The sequence below is a fragment of the Balaenoptera acutorostrata genome, chromosome 3 (genome assembly GCF_949987535.1).
Source record: "Balaenoptera acutorostrata chromosome 3, mBalAcu1.1, whole genome shotgun sequence".
Lineage (NCBI taxonomy): Eukaryota > Metazoa > Chordata > Mammalia > Artiodactyla > Balaenopteridae > Balaenoptera > Balaenoptera acutorostrata.
Genome location: NC_080066.1, coordinates 179,326,002 through 179,346,423, shown reverse-complemented (window position 1 = coordinate 179,346,423; position 20,422 = coordinate 179,326,002). Strand labels below are relative to the sequence as shown.

The 20,422-nt window shown below is 54.2% G+C and overlaps 1 protein-coding gene across 5 annotated transcripts in view; it reads right to left on the bottom strand.

Moving 5' to 3' along the window:
- The window catches only part of LOC103009612 (uncharacterized), a 34,808-nt gene extending 15,502 nt beyond the window's left edge, over positions 1-19,306 (bottom strand). For 2 of the 5 annotated variants that reach the window (XR_450698.2, XM_028165602.2), the window contains exons 1-6: positions 19,212-19,306; positions 16,592-16,697; positions 15,648-16,371; positions 13,857-13,970; positions 8,993-9,142; positions 45-117 (exon numbers count right to left, since the gene is read on the bottom strand). Coding sequence is in view for 1 of the 5 variants with exons in the window: in XM_028165604.2 (XP_028021405.2) it covers positions 85-117; positions 8,993-9,142; positions 9,235-9,414 (363 nt within the window). In the remaining 4 variants the exon portion in view is untranslated. Of the gene's footprint in view, positions 1-44; positions 118-8,992; positions 9,143-9,234; positions 10,346-13,856; positions 13,971-15,647; positions 16,372-16,551; positions 16,698-19,211 lie in introns of those variants that run through there. The other 3 variants (XM_028165604.2, XM_007178854.3, XM_028165603.2) reach the window with 2 other exon arrangements.
- Between the last annotated feature and the right edge of the window lie 1,116 nt (positions 19,307-20,422).

Here is a 20,422-nt window from a genome sequence, read left to right as displayed (position 1 = left end):
TGGTGATCAACCACAGAGGTGCTCCCCACGGCCCAGCAACTTACGATTTTGGAGCTGGAGGGTAATGGGGTGGCGTGTCCACGGTCACGTCCCACGGAGGATTCGAGACGGCTTCAGCTGGAAGGAGAAAGCACTGGGTCACTGAAATAGAATCTTGCCCCATGGAAGCAGGGACGCCCCAGCTTCTAGCAAGCGTGGAATTGGTAAAACCAAGCATTTCGCTTTTCATTGCATTGGCTCACTCTCACACCCGCCAAGCTCCCCACCACAACTTCCGGGGGTATTTGAAGCCGATGGGGCGGGTGTGGCGGTGTGGACACGGCTCTCAACCCAAGAGCCCTTGGGTTGGTTGGTGCCACCCATGATGCTAAGTGCCCTTTTATGGACCCCAAAGGCTCAGGGCCATTTCATGAGTGAGAGCGGAGCTGGACACACCCAAAGGCTGGGTAGAAGGCTTCCTGGCAGGGCATTCCACCATGAGGGAAGGGCACTGCGGGGCACAGCCAAGCCAGCGTTAGCATGTGCTCAGGCATGATGGGAGTGCAGTCAGCTGGGCGCCTGGCCCTGGATGAGACTAGGGAAGTGGGCTGTGGACCACACCAGGGTTGTGGAGTCTTGAATGGGCAGCGTGTCCTAAAACCGTGGGACGGAAGATGAAGAATGATGCTGCCTGGACAGACATCTTCACTTTAACAATTACATACAAATTTTCATCAGCACCATATAAAAGCCCTGACCGGTTACATCAAGTCTTGGACTTCAAGTATTTGCCTTAAAGTTTTTTAAAACAGCGTTGAATAATGATAGACACATGTCATTATATACCTGTCAAAACCCACAGACTGTAGGACACAAAGAGTGACCCCGAAGGATATAAACCATTAACTTCAGTGAATAACTATATTATCAAGGTCGGCTCCTCAGTGGTAACAAATGTGCCACATTAATGCCAGATGTTAACATCAGGGGAAATAGGGGGGGGGGGCGGGGTATGGGACTTCTCTGTACTTGCCACTCACTTTTTCTGTAAATCTAAAACTGCTCAGAAGAAGAAAAAAAAAGAGGCTTTTCATTTTTTTAAAATATTTTGAGGGACTTGATTTTGAACATACATTCAGTAGGCTCTAGTGAAGGTGGGCAGGTGTGGTTGACAGATGGTCTGTGATGACTGAGGTTTGAACAGCTCTGTAAGGTGAGGGGGGAAGCCAAAGACTGGGGCGAGAATGATAATAAAACCTAGAGAAAAAGAAGAATGAAAAAGGAGTGCCCCATGGTCTTCCAAGGAACCCCGAGGAAAGAAGAGACCCTCTCCAACCCCCCTGCCCTGACTTAAGCCATTTGGGTACCCCCCCTCCCCCGGCTGCCATTGCCCCCCTATTCCCAGTGGTTCACTCCCCGGGGTGCCCAAGACCTGGCTTGGCACAGAGGGCTCACCTCTTGCTTGCAATCCCTGTAAGAATTCCTTCCCTGGCCTTGAGCTTCCCAAACACTGTTTTCCCCTAATTGGTTGCTTTTATAACCAAGAAACAGAAAGTCTTTTTAAAAAATCAGTGTTAATCAAGCAGTCATCAGCCCATGGGTGACCGAGGGTAGACTGGTTTTCTAAGGGCTCTCTGGGTGCCCGAGTTGTGCTGGACGCCCCCGGGAGAGTTTCCAGCCCTCCCCAGGAGCCTGTGAGCGCCCGGGGTGGCCATCTCATCATCACCACGGTCCTATGATGACAATCGGACTCCAGTCCCCGAACATGTGGCAAGACCACAGCCACTGCCTGTTCCCGTGGGACAAAGAAACACGGGAAAGGGCTTTGGTGAGTCATTCCAGTTTGGTTCTCTCTGGTGTCTTTTAATAGGACCAGGGAAACCAAAAGCAGCTCAGAGCATCTGGGTTTTTTTCCTGCTTCTGCCCAGGGGCCCCAGGAACCCACAGAGTTCCTGATTGTCTGTAATTAACTTTCGTGCAGACCCCAGGCTGCTCCTTGAAGACGCAGCCCCAGCAAAATCGTGCCTTGGTTTCCGAGCGGCGTGTCCCAGCCCTGGGTTTGCCGTGATGCATTAGCACCGCGGTGCCAGGCTGAAATCGTAACAGATGGAGACGCTGCAGAGATGAGTCAGGGTCTGGAATCAAAGGAAAACACAAGGCCTCCTCAGAGGGTCCAGAGGCACAATTGTCGCAAGCGACTGATCGAAGACCTCATGAATGCGTGTGCTGCGCTCATAATCCACGCAGGAAGCACTGCTGCTTACACCGAAAACACCCTCTGGGGCTTGAGAGGATTAGACAATTCTAGCTCTGCCTCTCAAAATGTTTAAAGTTCCTCTTTTCTGAGGGCAAATGGGGCCTCATTGATCTAGCATGTCTTTGGTACAAATCATCTGTGGAGGTTGAGAGCAGAGAAAGATGGAAAAGGATGATTTCTAATAAAACGGTGATTCCCAGAAATAGAGCCTGCAGTTTATACAAACAGCCTCGCCTCGGATCTCACGCTCCCTACCTGTTGAGTGAAGAGTACACTCTTACAACTTTCCCCGACAAACGCAAGCTCTTTGCAGAGCTAATTTCCTGTACCTTTGTGAAGGCCAGGGCCCTGGACATTATGGGCTCATTTATGAAAATGGAAGAGGTAATTGGGACAGCTTTTGAAATCATGTCCCCCTCTCTCTTGCTGGCCCCCATCAGCCCTCTAATTTCAGTTGGCCGGGCTATGGAGGATGTTTACATATGCCTCTTCCTGGAATTTCACTCTTTGCTTCAGGAGTGGGCAATTAGAGAGAATTAAGGCCTATTTGGCGTATGTTTACCGTTAATGGATAGAGTGGCAGAGGAAGCCTTGGGAAAGGCAGTCTGCCGGTCTAATTGAAGCTGGCAATTTTTCGATTCCTCATTTCAGCTTGCAGGTATTGTAGCAACCAAGGTCACAAAACAAAGGCTGCAGCCCACCGTGGTAATCACCGGGTGCAGGCCTGACCGAGGGTTTTGTGAGCCCTTTATGACCGCACTCTGAAGCACAAAGAGACAACTAGAGATGTTTGCAAAACGGAGTCTGAGATGGGTAGCCGGGGCAGGCCCGGCGACTGATCGCTTTTCCAGAACTTGCCTCCCTGATGGCTTTTTCAGGAAGTTCTCAGCTGAGCGAGGCGGAGCACCAAAAGGCCCAGGGCGAGCCACTCGGGATGGTGCGGCCAGGCCCGCCCTCCCGGGACTGCAGCCACGGGGCCAGGCTCATTACACAGCCCAGAAAGGTGTTCCAGGCCTGGCCGGCAGCCCACCTGTGTGGAAGAACGTTCCATAAATGCAATCCCTGCCCCGCAGCACGCAGGCAGCCCCTTGGAGCTGCTTTGGAGTGTGAGTCCTATTAGATCTGTGTTCACAAGAAGCTGACCATGGGGCCTGGCTCATGACTGCTCCCCCACTGCCTGGCCGTGGGCGGCGGGCTTCGCATCCACAGCCTGCCACCCCGGCCCCCTCGGGTCTCTGGTTTTTTCCTCGTCTCTAAAGTAGAGGGGGTTGTGGGACTTCCCGGGCGGTCCAGTGGTTAAGACTCCGCCTTCCACTGCAGGGGGCCAGGGTTCAATCCCTGGTCAGGGAACTACGATCCCACATGACGCTCAGCAGGGCCAAAAAACAATTAAAAATTTTAAAAAATAATAATAAAGTAGAGAGGGGTTGGAAGGCAAAGGACCAGTGATCTCCAGCCCTCTGATTCTAAAGACCTAGCAAACAAGCCACCCACAGATGACCACTGAGCAACTGGAAGGAATCCAGAGCCCCAAAGACCCTCAGATGACCTCGAGCCTGCACTGTCCCATTTCATAGATGGGAAAACTGAGGCCCAGAGGGCTGGAGACAGGGGCCAAGGTCACACCCACAGTGTGAGCTGAACACAGGCTGGAACCAGGTCCCAGAGGGCCAATTCAGGGCCGCTGCCTGACTCTCAGGTGCCCGAAGCACCCGATTTGAACCCTCTCCTCCGACTGACAAGGCCTGAGTAGCAGGGATGTGTCCTGCTCTCAGCCAGGAGGCCAGTGGGGGCCCAATCTGGACACCTGGGGCCCTCCCTCCCCTCCTCTGGGGAAAGGGCCCTTGCCTTTCTAGCGCTGACATCCCATGCTTCTTCTGCCTCATAGAATACAGAGAACCGACAGGCTACTGCCTCATTTTACAGATGGGGAAACTGAGACCCAGCAGCCAGCAGTAACAAAGATACTGGCCCAGACTGAGACCCGGGATTCCTTCCCCTCATGGCAGGGACTTTGCCCCTGGTTCCTCCAGAGGGGCCTGAGCCCTCGGGGCAATTTGGGGCAGTGGTGGTGCAAACTGTTTTCCCTCCACCTCAGAGGGTCCCCTTGCTCAGGGCTGCCCCCGACCCCGTGGGCCCTGCCGACTCCCCCTCCCTTACCCCTTCTAACTGCAAACACCAGCCCCGTGATCTCCGAGCCCCAAAACCCCCAATTTCTCAACCCGGTAGGAATGCCTCTATCCCCACCCACAGGACAGCACCGAGAAAGGGCTGGGAAGGCAGAAGGACCAGCACAGCCGTGGTCCTGGATGACCAGCACAGACGTGCAGTCTCTGGCCCCCTGACTGGCCTCCTGCCCCAACTTTCCACCCTAGAGTTCCGTCTCCTTGGCTGTCTCTTGGGCATCAGGTCTGGTTTCATCAGCTTCTTGTTTACAGGCACAGCTACCCCGATGCCTCCTCCTGAGAAACTCGCAAAAAGAAAGCCCTAGAACGGGGGAGCACGGGCATGTCCAGGGTCGCGCCGACGGGGTGGCTGGTTAGACGTGCATCGTGTCACCTCTCGCCTGCGCGCCTCGGAGCTCCCGACACACACACAAGGGCGAGGGGCCCTCAGCAGCGCCCCGGCCCTCCCCACCAAGAGGGAACACACACACTCCGTTTCAGGGGAAGGTAATTGAGGTTTCCTTCTTTTCATGGGAAGAAAAGGCACCTTCTATTGAGAGAATGTATTCACAGAACCTGGGAAAACTCATCTGCACTCAGCCTCCCAATTATCCCCAGGTGGCTGTTCTCCATGGGGGGCTCCCCACATTCCTTTCTGCTGGGCCTTTGTTTCCATCTGCACCGCCCTGGGAGCTCCCAGGCTAAGTCTCCTCCTTAAGCCCCTGCCAAAGACCCCTATTCACTCCGCAAAGAGACGCCAGGCAAAAGGTGGTGGGCAGCCTTCCTCCCCCGCTACCCCGGCCCCCCGACTCCCAGGAAGGAGGACTTAAGAACTCTCCATCTGGATTTTTTTCTGAAGCCCAAAGAAATTGGAGAGCAATTAAGAGAGTCATGACTACACCCTCCAGCACCCTCCTCCCCCATAATTAATTCCTCTCTCACACACCCTTCCCCCAAGTCAGGGCCTACCCCGGCCTCGGCTACCGGCACCTGCTCTGCTCTGGACCGCCAAAGCCCTCAGTTAGTTCCCCGAAGCGTGGCTGCAATGAAGACTGGGATAAGGGACCAAGTGTCTAAAATCTGGAAAGCACTAGGAATTCCAGGCTGTGCGGGAATCCCAAAGATGGGCCTCTCGGGCACTTCTCTGTGCTCACCTGGGCACAGAGAAGGGGACCCTCCACCTCTGCTGGATCCCAGTGAACTCGGGACCTCTCCCGCTGGCGTTGCAGGGTGTGGGGATGCCTGAGAGGCTATACCGTCGGAGGCCGGCCTCCTCCCAGTGGATTCCCAAGGGCACCTTCGTCCCCTCCTCTCCTGGCTCCGAAACACTGACTCGCTCCATACCCGGGAGGAGAGGCTACCTCTGCAACACCCCTTCCTTCAGACCCCTCCCCCCCGAAAGGGCCTGGCTTCTTGAGGACACACTCAGGCAGCTGGGACTTGGGACTGCCCATTGGAACTGGGCACCAGAGTAAAAAGCCTCCCCTCCTTTCCTACCCAGACCGGCCTCTCCCTTTCAAAATGGGGACCCCACGCTTGAGATGGCCTCATTTGGAAAGATACAACTCTTTTCCAGAATTTTCCATCTGCTCAAACCAGGGATGGGAGATCAGGTTGGACTCAACTCCCTTAGCTCCTTGAGGACAGGGGACGGGGCTCAAAGACGCAGAAGGAAAAGGGAACCAGTTCTTGGGACTCATTTGCAACTTGTTCAATGTCAGTCTTCTGAAAAGAAAACGCTCCCAGTGCCCCAGAGCCTTCCTGATTCAGCTGACAATGCCGGATTGGACATTGTCCACTGCCCTTTAACCCTTTGGGGCCTTAATTTGTCTCCCTCCACACCCCCTTCTGTGTAAAGCCGCCTTCCTCTTTTCAAGGAAAAATTCATTAGCAAGCTCATTAAAGACGGGTGATTTTTTTTTTTTTTCTTTCTGGAAGTCAGATTGCTCATAAAAAAAAAAACCACATTTAAGTTCCTTCATGTAAATGAATGAATAGAAACACATGCATCCTGTTGCCCTTAAGTCTTGCCAGTTTTTGACATTATTTGGAGAAATGTGCTTGGAAATACATTTGGGGTTTGAATCACAAGTCAGGAGGCACTAGGTCAGGGGCCCTGAAAGCTGCAATCAGCCCCACAAGCAACCTGCAGGTGGGCAATTGGAGGGTGAGAGAGGGGCATTTTCTTCCTTTCCAGGAGCGCAGAGGCTGAGCTACGCTCTCGGCCCCCTTTCTCATCCACCTGGGGGGAAGCAGGTGGGACCCGAGGGCCAGCTTTCGGGCAAGACCACCAATCTCTTCCCTGATACCTGTGCCCACACGGAAGCATTCAGCTAGAGGTGGCCCCGGAGACCAGCTCAACACAAAGACAAATGGCCAGAGAACCCCTAGTGCCAAAAGGACAGGGTCCTATGCCTGTCTGGCCGGCCAGGGTATCATTCCACCCCTTACTGCTCAGGGGTGGGCCAACCCATCAAAAAAGAATTTTCCTGAAAATGATCATTTCTTTCAACACTTGATAACGGCCTTTCTGCAATTCTTGGGCTGATCGGCTGCAAAGCTGATGGATGATGTTACGTTTCAACTTCTTTAATGGAGAACTTGACCTATTTTTCTCTGTTTTCTGTGTAAGAACACACAAAACCCAGAATATGTGTTTACCTGAGACTGAGCATTCACAAGTGTCTCTAAAATACAACACACCCCAAACACAGGCCATCCCAAATGCTGAGGAGGATGAGGGGCGGGGGGCTGGCAAAGTCTGGGACTGGCTGGGGACCTGACTCCACCTTGACTCTGCCCCTCGGCCCAGCCCACCTTGAGGGGGTCCCGAGACATCCCTGAGGGAGAGTCCAGGAGCCATGGGCATTTGGCTCCGTCCAATGAGCTACACGGATCTTTCTGGTAAGCTCTGGATATGACACCCCAGAGCCCACATCCTGCCCTTTGTAAAGCTCCCCTCCCGGGCCTCTCTTCCACGTCACTGTGTTTGCAGATGGCAAATGCCAGCTGCGGAGTAAATGTCACAGGGCAGAGTCTGCCCGGTGCCCCTTTCCCTGGAGTTAGACCTGGGCACACCCTCTCCACCTCTCTGCAGCCTGATGGGCTCTCCGGGGAGTGAAAACAAGCAGACAAAGGCATCAGCCCCCGGGTTTGGATATCTCTACCCCTCTTTACCTGCACTGCTGGGTGTTATTAAAAAATACCATCCCTACCCCATTTCCAATTCAGGGGAGAAGGGCAGGGCTACAGAAGAGCTGTCTCCAAAATCTGGTTGACGAAAGAGCCTTATGGAAGCTGCGCTGGAAACTGGAGACCCTCAGGGAGCGCAGGGGGTCCAGCCGCTCTGCCCACTGGGCAGCAGGTCACACACAGGCGGGCGCACCCCGAGGCAGGGCCCCCGGCTCTGACGTGAGCCCCGTTCATCACCTTCCCTGTCACAGAGACAGACGCCGTGTATGAGCATCAAGGTGGTTTTGGGGGGGTGTTGGCATCGGGACTAGGACAGTGCTGGGCCCACTGGAGCCTCCATAAACATCTGGGAACTTGAGTCAACTTCGCCCCCCCATCATCCAGGACTTTTCCATCTCCCCCCTGGACCACGCCGGCTGTCTAAGCGCCCCAGTAGCTACCCCAAATGTCTCAGATGTGGGGCACAGAGCCAACCACACTCCACTGGGGCTGCTGGCTCTGAAAACACCCCCAGGCCCCTCCGTGAGCCCTGCCATGGGCTCCGTCGCCCGGACCCCAGAAAGCAAGGTGCCCTCGGCGGAGCCCCTTCTCTCCCTGTCCGCCTTGCTTAGCTGCCACACAAGCCACGTCACCGCATGGGACCTCCCGGGGCACCCGATTAGACCCTCTAGTCCTTAAGGCAAAGCTGGTCTTGGGCACCCAGAGAAGAGTCCCAACCCTGGGCCTCCCAGGGCTCCATTAACACATCTTGAATAAGTGAACCCCAGATAAACGAATAAGGAGTCCCTGAGTGAATCGCGGGGCTGTAATCCCCTGCTTTCTTCTGCTCTACCATTACTGATTTTATTTAAACAAACAAAACATTCCCATCTCATTGCAATTTCAGGGGTGAGGAGAAGAGGCCAAGAGAAGAACTCACTCAGAAAACCACTATCTGATTAAAAGACATTATCAAGGCCTCATGTGTGAGAAACCAGCTTTCTCACAGCGACTGACGTTACCATGGCTTGTGGGGAGAAATGTTTTTCCAGCTACAGGGCAAACAAGCATTCCTGTTTCCACATCTCCAAAGCAGCCCACTAGCCTGGATTAGGAGGGCAAATGCACCATTATTCATTTCATTAACATGCTCAGTAAAGCTTTGTGAGGACCTACTATGTGCCCGGCCCGAGCTGGTTCTCAGGGTCCCAGACCTGAAGGGGACGCTCCCCACTTACCATGCTGGCCCACAAGGGTCTCAGCTCTAGGCAGCTTCCAGAACCCCAGCCCCATGTTTGGTGTAGAAGAGGACTCGTCCTTGGAAGTGACCCCTCCCAGGTTAAATGTGTACATCCTTGAACCGAGAGATGCGAGCTGAACCTAATGAAATCGTAGTGTCCCAAAAAAGCAAGAAACTCACCCCAAACCAGGAGGGAGTCGCGAGGCACCAGGTGGGCATGAGATGCCAGGTGACCTTCCTGAAGGAGCGCTGGTCCAGGGCAACGCTTCTGCCTCTTCCATCCAGTTCTTCAGCCGACTGTCGCCGCCAGGGTGTCGAGGACGGGCTGACCTTGGGGAGGGGCAGAAAGTTAGAACGCCGGCAAGGCGAGCCCCCAGAAAAGCCACACACACCCCCAGAAAACACACGGAGCCCAGTCTCACCTGCAGCCTGGTTTTCGGTGGAGGGAGGTGGCGCGTAGGGATGGCAATGACAGGAAAAGGTGCAAGAAGAGAAGCGACAGGCCAGGTGGCAGCCCCCAGACCGGCCATGAGGTCGCGGGCAAGGCAGAGCCTGGGACTCGCAGGTACAGGACGGCCGTAGAGGCAGGCCCGGTAGGACATGATGACAAGGGGTCTGGGGGGATTGGGGTGGGGGGAAGGGAGCAGGACAAAGGTCTGGCTGCAGCCCACGGGCACTCAGAGCCTGGGAGGCCGGGCCCATGGGAGGGGGCCTCTGAGGATGGTAGGGGAGGTGGTTTGCCAGCGGGGCTTGTGCCATGAGCACTGGAGACCACCCGGAAACTTGGGAGACCCCGAGGGGGGGCGCCTCCTTGCCCTGGGGGAGAGGCAGGCAAAAGGCAAGCAGCTGGGAGGTGGGCGGGGCAGCAGGCAGGGCCAGGTAACCACAGGTGTGGGCTCAGCCAGGAAAACCAGCCTGTTAGGCAGAGGGCTGGATGGGTGAGACCCAGAGGGTCCCAAGCCCAGTGACTGGGGCACAGAGAAGGGGAAATGGGTCAGGTCGGGCAAGCAGAGCCCCAGGTGGGCAGTCAACCTGGCAAGGGGGGGTGTGGGCAGGGGAGGAGCCGCCAGGGAGAGCAGAGCAGGTGGGCAGTCAACCTGGCGGGGGGGGGGGGGCGCCAGGGGAGGAGCCGCCAGGGAGAGCAGAGCAGGTGGGCAGCCAGGCAGAGGCGGAGCCTGCGGTGCTCCCTGGAGGTTCCCGGCCAGGGGCCCTCGACATTGGACATGGCCCGGCCCACAAGTGGGGGGCAAAGGAGCTGGATTTAGCCCCAGGGGGAGGAAGGCATCATGGAGGGAGGGGTCCAGCTCACGGACCCCAACTCAAGAGAGAGACCTGTGTGGCCAGAGCCCAAGGGGACATACACCACAGCTGCCCCTGTGCCGCCACCTCAGTCCTGAACTTCAGGTGTGGGGGTCCAGATCAGCCATGAGCACTCAGCTACGGCATGCGGTGGGAGGCCAAGAGGGCCGGAGGGGCTGGCTGGGACCTGCGGCCGAGCCCTGGAGAAGGGCATGTTCGCGGCCCACGCCCACCCCCCCCCCCCCCGGGTTTGAATTAAAAAGGGGCCAACCGGCCAAACCAGGCCCGCCCCTCGCACCCCACCCCGCCTGCCTTGCCTGTAGAGCGGGAGTCCGCTGCTCCCGCGCCCGGCAGCCACGAGGCCACCCTGGGCAGAAGCAACCCCCTGGCCCGCCACCCCCCAGGGACGCAGAGGCCATCAAGGGATTTGCTAGGGTGGCAGGTGCCCAGCCCGGGGCCGGGCCGTGGGCTTGCTCAGTAAGGATCAACTGTTGGATGACGGGATGGACGCATGAGTGAACGAAGGGGTGAGACTGGTGAGGCCCCCACTCAAATGGGGCTGGGGGTGGGGCAACGCCCACTCCTCTCGGTAAAAGGACATCCACCCTTCACACTTTTGACCTAAAACTTTTTGCATCCTCAACAACTCCCGCCTAGCAGCTCAAGTATGGCAGTCAAGTTCCTTCATTGACTCACCTGTCCAAACATACATCCCACATACTCTTACTGAACCCCACTTTGTGCCAGGCTGGTGCTGGGACACCCAAAGGAGGAGTGGCTCGCCTAGGACACCCCCAGAGGCCCAGATGAGGAAATGGTGATGGAGTAGAGAAGAAAAGGTAGATGGAGAAAAGAAGGGGGCAATAAAAGCAGAAAAAAAAAGAAAATCAGAAGAATTGGTGTCGAGGGGATCTCCTGAGCCTCTGGGATTGACTTAATGGTGGATGCTGAGACCAGTGGGCCCTGGGAGTCATGGGGCCCACTCAGGAAGCCTGACAGGACCTCTGGGCTGGAAGAGTGGGGCACAGGGGTCCCATGTGCATAGGCAGCTGGGAGCAGCATCCGTCCAGGCACAGAAGGGGGACCACAGAAGCAAGGATGCAGGTTAAAACAGGCTGCCATACACTCAAGAGCAAGTAGCACAGACCCCTCTGCTGGTGGCCCCAGAAGTTAAATTCAACTGCCTTCCACCCCTTCCCCAGGTTCTCAAGTGCTGGAATATTAATGACTTTGGGACATGTATTTTAATTAGTATGTATGTGAGGGTGAAAAGGGTCCTATGGGTTTTTTTTTTTTTTCCTACTTAAAATAAATCGTCTTTTAGAAACACCAGGAACTGCTCTATTATTTTACTCTCCAAAAAGTGCACGGAGGAGTGTAGGTTTTTGTGGGATCCCTATTCTCAGAGGTGCCCACCCTCATCCAGTCCCCAAGTCCAGGCAACATCTGGGTCACCGCCACCAAAAGGAGTGGAGTTGCCCCAACTGGCCACCTGGGCCTCCTTCAACATTTTCATTTAGGGGGCTGGACGAGGGTTGGTTTTGTTAAGTTGGAAAGAGCATCAAATTCTGATCCATGAATGCCAGGGAACCTTTAGCCAACAAGTAAGTTAAGGAAGTTTTCAACTAAAAGTTTTCTTGCACCAAACACCTCTCTTTTCCCTTAGTTGTTTTTTTTTTCCCCCATTTGGCTGAAGGTCTGGGTAGAGCCTGAAGTTTAATTGGAGTGATCTCATCTTGATTGATCTGCCTTGGGGTGAGAAACATCCAGAACTCAGGATTCATAAGGGCAAGTTTCCAACTCAGGCACACTTGCTCTAAAAACATTACTGGGGGACTTCCCTGGTGGTCCAGTGGTTAAGACCCCGCACTTCCAATGCAGGGGGCGCGGGTTCGATCCCTGGTCTGGGAACTAAGGTGTCACATGCCGCAGGGTGCGGCCAAAAAAAAAGGTAATAACAATTAAAAATAAAGACATTCATGGGCTCCTGGGAGTCCAAGAATCAGGACAGAAAGGGAGAATTGGAGGGGGGGGGGCGTGCAGGACATATGGGAGGGGCACATTTAGGGGGTAAAAGGAGTGACTACAGGTTCTGGTGCTGGATCTGAGTGGTCCTGACAAATAGCTAGCCCTCTCATCCCTCTCATCCTATGTGAGCCCCAACCGTGCCCTTCCCTTGGTGGGGGGACTGGAGTACCAATACCCATCCATTTCCTGACCTGGAAGGAGCATTCCACGGGCACTGACCCTGTGATCATTCTACGGGATCTATGCCTAAGCCTTTTCTACCATTTGGGGATCTTAAAGCCTCAACACCGGTGAGTCCTAAAAACAAGTCTGGTGTGAGGCAGAGTTGGAAACGTGCACCCCCATCTCTCTGCTTTTGGAAAACGGATCCCAGAGGCCTGAAATGCCCTGGCCCATTGCTGGTCTGCGTGTAGGGTCGAACAAAAGAACTTTCTGCAAAGCAGCCCTATCTGTGGCCCAAAGCTGCCTGCAACTTTCCACCCCGCTCAATGGATTGCGAGCTGGGACAGAGGCAGAGACTTAAATGGGAAGCAAAATGAATCCTGGGCTCCAGCACCAAAATTAGAAGTGTGGCTTCAGACCCACGTAGCCCCTGCCCTGCAGCCGCGGCCCTGCGGCACTTATTATGATAATCAGTGTGTTTTTCCTTCCCAGACAAAGAAGGCTCCTTATGAGGCGAATATTGGAATCCAGCAGCTACCTCATTAACGTCTGCAGCCTCTTCCTTGACAAGGCCCAAGATTAGCCCTGTGTTCATTAACGGAAAAGGGCGGAAAGTGGAATAAAACTGAAAAACACAGCTGGGGGGAGGGGGAGGGCTCTTTCTGTTGGCCATTCATTCATTGAAAGACTCCGTGTAGCTTCGGGATTTAATCACCAGCCGAGGGGGCTGAGGAGCGAGGGGGCTGAGGAGCGTTTAACCAGGATGCAGGAGGTAAAGAGGTTAAACCTGATAGAAGGAGTTAAAAACCCAAAATGGGGCAATTTGATTTGAAAGCTTCCTGGGATTTGTCACTGGGATAATCAATTTTAAACCTTTTTCCTGTTTACTTTCTTTTTGCCTAACCCAAGAAGAAACCCCTTTCTCTGGATGTGGGTTTTGTTTTTTTTTTTTGGTGGGTTATCATATTTTCTAAGTCTCCCTTTCCTACTTTTTTGTCTTTGGTGCCTTTTTCTATTCTTTGCTTCTTTCTCTCCCACTGCCCCCTCCCCCCACTTCTTTCTTCTCTCTTTGGTCCTCCCTGTGGGAACTTAACCTACAAGAAAATCTGATGATGACCCCAATTGTATTTTCTCATGAACACTTTATTGAACTTATTTCAAGTCCCTCAAATAGTGGGACTTAAAATCTTACCTGCAAGACTGCCCACCTGACCTGCCAGGTAAAGACACCCTATTCTGCAACTGAGAAAAAGGTGGCTTGGAAAAAACTGACCTACCCCAAGGCCTCAGCTCTAGGTGGTTTAGACTCCAACCCAGGGTGAGCTGCTAAGAGGCAGGTTCTAGAAGGTGAGGGGTCTGGATACTCCAGTTCCTACGAGAAACTAAGAAGGAGGAAGGCCAGGAGCAGGTGACTCTGTGAAGTCTACAGGGGCGTGTCTGTCAAGAGAAGTGACTGGAGCTGGAAAATGTGAGAGAAACACTGGATACGTGTCTGTGTGTCATGTGCCCATGAGCCGGAAACGTGTCCAGGGTTAACCTCCAGAAAAGTCATTACCTTAGTGACAGCCGATCAGCGGAGTAGAAGAGGTCAGGAAGCAGTGGGTTGGAGAGGAAATTGGAGGTGAGGAAGGAAGACAGCGAGTGTAGACAGGCCTTTCGAGAAGCTTGGCTGCGAAAGGAAAGAGAGAGTGGCTAGAAAGCAGGGCAGGAGGGGCCCGGAGGCTCAGAGCTGCCGACAGAGCAAAGTTAGGAATTCGGAGGGAATCGCTGCTGGCCGGGAAGGCCAGGTCTGAGACAGGAGGGGCCCGGGCAGGGGACGCCTCTCCCTTCACTATGTCAGATGCCTCAGATGCCCTAATCTGAAGGCCGCTTGACGGCCTCTTCCCCTAGGAGGTTCAGGCCAGCCCCGGGTCCGGACAGGGAGTTGTGAGGTTCAAATGAATTGATGGTTGCAAAAAGGCCTTTGCCAACTGCAAAGGGAGACATAAATGCTCCCTGTAATTACTCACTGGTAGCAGGACGCTCAGTTTTACAGCCCACTCAAATCTCACTGGGGCCTGGGTTTTCACTGACCATAAATTATGCGTCCTTACATTAAGGATGTAAAAAGGATGTAAAACCCAGTGGTAAAAGCTCCTGCCAGCCTCTGGAAGACAAAAGGTCCCTCCTAATAGCCTGGATTAACTCACAGCAGATCTCCGCCCACTTCATTTGTCACCTTCCAAGTCATCCTTCCACCTTCATTTGCCCCATAATCCAATCAGCCCCTTTCAGAAGCCCGGGAGCTATTGTCTACACCAAGCCGGGTTTCTCTAAAGCAGCCCAAGTTGTTTTTGTCTCGTCCGGACAAAACTGGTTGGCTTAAAAGGGGACGAAAGAAAGTGCCGGTCAAACGAGGACCCCAATTAGCTTCCAAGAGACTGTTTTCATCATCTTTGTATCACATACCAGGCCTGGTGTGCGGGGCATATTGTAGGCGGTCCAGAAAATGTTTGTTGAATTAATTCTGTTTTTATTTCTTCTGGAATTTACTTATTGAGCGCAAACACAGCACCTAGTGGGTGCTAGCTGTTATTAACTGAGGGGGGACAGGGCTGGGCATGCGATAATCAGGGACAGCTTCCTGGTGTTAAGTATCTCGCAATTTCCACAGCAATTTACAAAGCACTTTCATAGTGGTTACATCATTTGGCCTTCAAAAGCGCCCTGTGGGGTAGATAAACGCGGGTGTTTTTTTGTGTTGCTTTTTTTTTTTTTTTTCCCCTAATCCCCATTTAGGCCATGAAAAGAACTGAGACTTGGAGAAGTTAAGCAACGTATTTAAGGTCACACCATTATTGAGAGGTGAGGCCAGCACATGGTACCAGCATTGGGGCCACCCAAGACCCCCAAGACCACCCTGGGCAGCTGGGATTTCAAACAGCCTGCCCCATTGTCAAACATTTGATTGGAAATCAAAGGGCTCTTAGTATAACTCTGGGGCAGGGGGTAAGGGGCAGACACAAATGGCACCCAGGGTCCCACTCTGACCCCTTCTCTTGCCAGCAACGTGACAAAATGCTTACGCTCCTCCAGCCTCAGCGACCTCACTGTAAATGTGAATCAGTCCCGTCCCCTAGGGAGGGGCACTCTGTTCAAATACGTCTTCTTGCTCTCCATCTTTTAGAATTACTCAAATCGATGCCAAATTCATTCTCACCTGTAAACGAGGCGGCCTCACTCACATGGACATCGGACATAGAAATAACATAGGCACAGAACATCGAAAGTGCTCTGGAAATGACCACATGCACCATGCATGTCCTTACTCAAGTCAGCCCAGCACCCGTCTGGGTTCAGCCCCTACCTGGTGCAGGGAGAGCCCCGTGGACTAGGGCTGTCCGGAGCGCTGTGGGAGAATAAATAAGAGGTGTAAGACAGGTGAGAGGGGTAGGGATGGACTGGCCAACCAAACTGTTTCAACAAACATTTGTTGACTGCCTCCTCTATGCCTGGCCCTACCCGAGGCTGCTTGGACTCATTCAATACTCACAACACCCTGGGAGGTTGCTCTTCTCAACCCCGTTCCCCAGAAAGGACAGGGTGATCTCAAAGGTGGTGGGGATGCCCTTGGCAGTTCAGTAGCATGGCGTGGGGCACATGCTCATTCCAGAAGCCCACCCCGGGCCTTGGAATTGCCAGTGAGATGCTGGTTAAGCCCTTGGCCCAGGTCCCCCTCCTGAGAAGTTCCCAAAGGGACCCTTCCATTCAGAACATCACGGGGGTAACAACGGGGTGGACTGAGAAAGACTGACACCTCCCTGAGGTTGGAAACCCTCCAGGTCGCTGACATGTTAACACAAGCAGAGACACATAGAAAAGCAGTCATAGCATCAAGGCAGAAGCATAGCAAAGGTCCGGCGTTAATGACCAATGCCCCCTCACTAGGGCATTGGTTTAAGCCGTTAGCCAAGAGGGACAGCTGGTCAGTTCTGGTCCTCTTCATTCTTCGTCGTCCTGGTCCTGGGGGTCACTGCCAGTGGCTGCTCTGTATGCTGGTGGCATCCAGGAATCCATGCTCCTAGCATGCTCTGCAATAGATCAAAGGTTAGAGGACCCACTTACAAGCCCAAGTCTCAGTATTAATTAAACTTTAAATGAATTAATTACAACTAAAGCTAATTAGTTAAATTTTTAAATTGCTAATTTTAACTGCTAATGGGTCTAGGGGTGGTGCAAGGAGGGTGGCAGGGGTGAGGGATTCTGCCCACCATGTTGTGTGTAAATTGCCACAAGGAGGGGTCGAAGTACCATGAGGTGGAGGTGAGCAGCAAGAACTTTGGCATCAACTTGGCATCCAGAGGTGGTCCTTGAAGACAGGGAGGCAAACGGATGATGTCATCCTTGAAGAGAGACCCTATGGCAGGGAGGGGGTGGGATTAGAAACCATCTTGATGACCTCTAATGGCCAGCACAGGAACAGCAGAGGGAGGGAGGGGGCAGTCAGAGGGAGAGGCAGGGGGTAGTGAGAAAGAGGAGGAAGGAGGGGGGAAGAGGAAGAGGTGGAAGGGGAGAGGAGGGAGGAGGGAATGGGAGAGAGGAAGGGGAAGGAAAGGAGGGAGGACGAAAATGGGAGGGGAGGTGGGGGAAGAGGAGAAAAGGGAGGGGGAGGAGGGAGAAAAGAGCAAAGGGGAGGAGGGAGAGAAATGGGAGGGGGTAAGGAAGATTTGATTGACAGGGCACAAGTGTTCGCTGTGTGCGCATGCGCAACCTGAAGCCCGGTTTAGCGGGCCGAGAGCCATTTTCAGACACAGACCGCTAGGGGGCGCGCGGCCAGCACCCAGAGCCCAAGAGCACAGACACCTGCGGCGTGCGCGCGGGAGACAACTTCTGCGCGACCCGCGCCTGGCCCGCAGCTGCCAGGGGCACATATGGCATTAGATGGGGGGGGGGGGGGGGGCCCAACAGGTCTCAGGCTAGGAAGGGGGACAGGGGCCACCCCAGCTCATCGCGCAGGGCCGCTGTGTCCCCTAAACGTCACGCCTGCCATCACCAGCCAGAATCCACCTGTGGGCATCAGGCAGCACACCCCCATACACGTCCTGGGGTCCTTCTGCGCCCCCCTACTTTCATCTTGCACCAGAGAGATATGAGGATTTCAAGGAGACAGTCGCCATAAGGGTCTTTCCAGAACAAGATTCCACTTTTAATAGGTAAAAACACAGAAATCTTGGCTCCAACCTCCAGAAAATGCAATTAAACATAAATTAATTAAAATTATAAAGGTCCAGTTCTCAGTACACTATTTTCACTCACTTATGCTCTCTGGACGCATGCTACAAAATATGGTACCACTAGAAAATAATATAAAGGCGACCAAAACCGCCTAAAATTATCCAGACCACCATCGAGCCCCCCACCCCAAATCTCGCCTCCCTTCTACGTCACAGTAAGAATTTCAAGACCCCCGCACGATGGCGCCTAATGAACCATTTTAGAGCCTCTACATCGTACTCAAATGAGCCACATCTTCCTAAGACCCTCAAAACCAAAACCGACCGAAAATAAACTAGTCTGCGTCCACGCTCTTCCACGACACCCTAGGTCATGCAACCAGTGCCGATCACGGCATCTCTGCCCAGCGCGAATCCTGCAACCGCTCCCCAGTGAACCCGGGGGTCTTAAAACATTTCCCCCTTAGGTAAATGAATTCAGAATTCTCCAGTAAATCCCACGCCCGACCCCCTCCAGCAGGAGAACAAAGGCCACCTCCCCTTCCCACCCCGCCCCCCAAAATTCCGCAGTGCCACCAGCGCCCTCTGGCGGCCAGCAAGAAAACCTTCCAGAAACCTGCCACGTAGCAACCCTCTCACGCTCCCCCTCCCCAAGCCCGCCGGCTCAGAGTGGGGAGGGGGCGACGTGGGGGGGGGGGCTTGACAGGGACAAAGGAAATGGCAAAAGGCGACTTTATCAAAAGTCAAAAGCACACAACATGTCAGAATCTTCCAGCGACCATCACGCAACACTGAAAAGACCCCCGACCCCCAATTCTCAGCTCCCAGTGCCCAGACCCCCCCCAACACGCCCCCTTTTCTGTATTTCTCTCTTCCCTCTTAATTAACCTCTCCCAGACCCAAGGACACAGCCTTATCTCCACCCCAGCCCACCCCCTGCTTCTATTCTGCCTTCGCCCCCAATTACTTGACCCTCCCCCCAGCCGCCCTTCTCTACCGAACTCATCCTAGGGGGGCTTCTGGTAGGTTTGCATTTGGGCGCCACATCTCCACTATTTAAATAAAACAGATGATACCAGGTAGCAATTTTACTGTCTAAATTTTGACTGGAGTAGGCTTTGCACTAACCTGTGTACTTGGATTCAGAATCCCTAGCGGATAAGTACCTCTACTCCTCACGCCTACGGCCACCAAGAACCTGGCCAAAAATTAGCGGGAAGATATGCCCAGGAGACTCGTGTTTTCGGGTGCTCTCCCCCCTAATTCTACGGCATGCATCCGCTGCCATACCTCCCACCACTCGTGATTCTAAAGGTGGCTTCAAACACAGAAAATCTGGGTTTTGGACCCCTGGGACTGCGGCACACTGGCCTCTGACAGGGCTTTGATCAGATTCCTCCCACTCATCCTCATTGAAGCTCCTACCACCCAGCCTTCCCTCAAGGACTGCACTGGAAAGTGGCCCTGTGATTCTCCGCCCCCACCCCCCCACCCCAGGAAAATGTGCCTCGAGATTTTCCTTCCTGACAGAATTTCATTGCCGATGCTCGGAGACAAGGCGAAGTGGCCGCCTTCAGGAGAAGGTCCCGGCATCTGATCTGTCTTGCGGCATGTCCAGGAGGACGGAGCCCAGCCCAGAAGGGGGTGTCGTCTTCCTTTTGCACATCCTTTCGGGCAAAGGATGGCCAACCACTCACCAGGTAGGGAGGTTCTCGCGCGGGCGCCCCGGCTCTCCCGAGGAGCTGCGGCCAAGGCCAGCGGGCCAGGGCGCGCTCCATCCCAGCTCTCCGCCGTCTGCGCTAGGGGCTGGCTGGGTGGGGTTTATATCGAGGCGCAGAAGGGGTGGTCTCTGACGTCAACGCATTCTGCTGCAATGCGCTCATTTCTCCAAAAGTGATTGGCCGGAAAAATGAGCCCCCCAGATTCTATGACAAATTGCTCTAGCCGCACCCAGATTGCAGCAAAGAAGGGAGGAAAAAATTCTGCCGCAGTGCCCCTCGCCGCCATGACCAACACCCTGAGCTCGCTGGTGCTTTTTCCTACACGAGCCCCGCGCGCCAGGCGGGCAGATTTCTGTGCACAATTTGCTGGGAGAACTGGACAAGGGGTGGTTATCCTCAGGCGGGCCGAGGGTAAAGCTGGGGCACCGGGGGCAGCAGATCACACACCTGGCTATGTCGGAACCTCCATCAGAGGATGCGGCTTAGGAAAAGAAAATGATGCTTTCTGCCTCTTGTCCTGGGAAATAAAATGCCCCGGGCAAGATAAGCGGTACCCAAATGTAAGTCAGCGTCTGTCACCCCCCTCTTAGCCCACCCGTCCATTTCCGACTGGGAGACTCGATATTGCATCTCCGAGTCAGAAAAACTGGCTTTTGAGTCCCCAGCTCTGCCGCTTACAACCTGCGTGCCCTGAACCCTGCAATGCCCCCTCCTCTGCCAGGGGGTCCGCTTCCTCCACGTTAACAAGGGGGTACCCCCTAACCAGGGTTGTAATAATCTAGACACCAGCCGTGTCCCTATAGGGAAAGTACTTTTGGAGGGAGACTGTGTCCCACAAGGAGATGCACAGGGTACCCCCCAAATGTGAGATGATGTCCGCACACATACACTTTGAAAAGCCCCCCACACACACCGCCCCCGGGGAAACAGGCAGCGACACATGTTGCGGCAGAGCATAGCTGCACGGCCTCGTGCTCCGGGACTTGGCACATGAGATTTAATCCTTAACAGGTGGCGCCTTCGGCAGCTCTGCCGGGCACTGAGTGGCAAAGCGGGCAGAACCGTCAATCAAATGTCCTCTCGCAAAGGTCAAAATGCTGTTGAAAGGGACTAAGGATCTATCTTAGGGCGACAGGTGGGTGGCAGCCGGGAGGGCAAGGATGAAGCGCCTGGTGACAGAAGAGGGG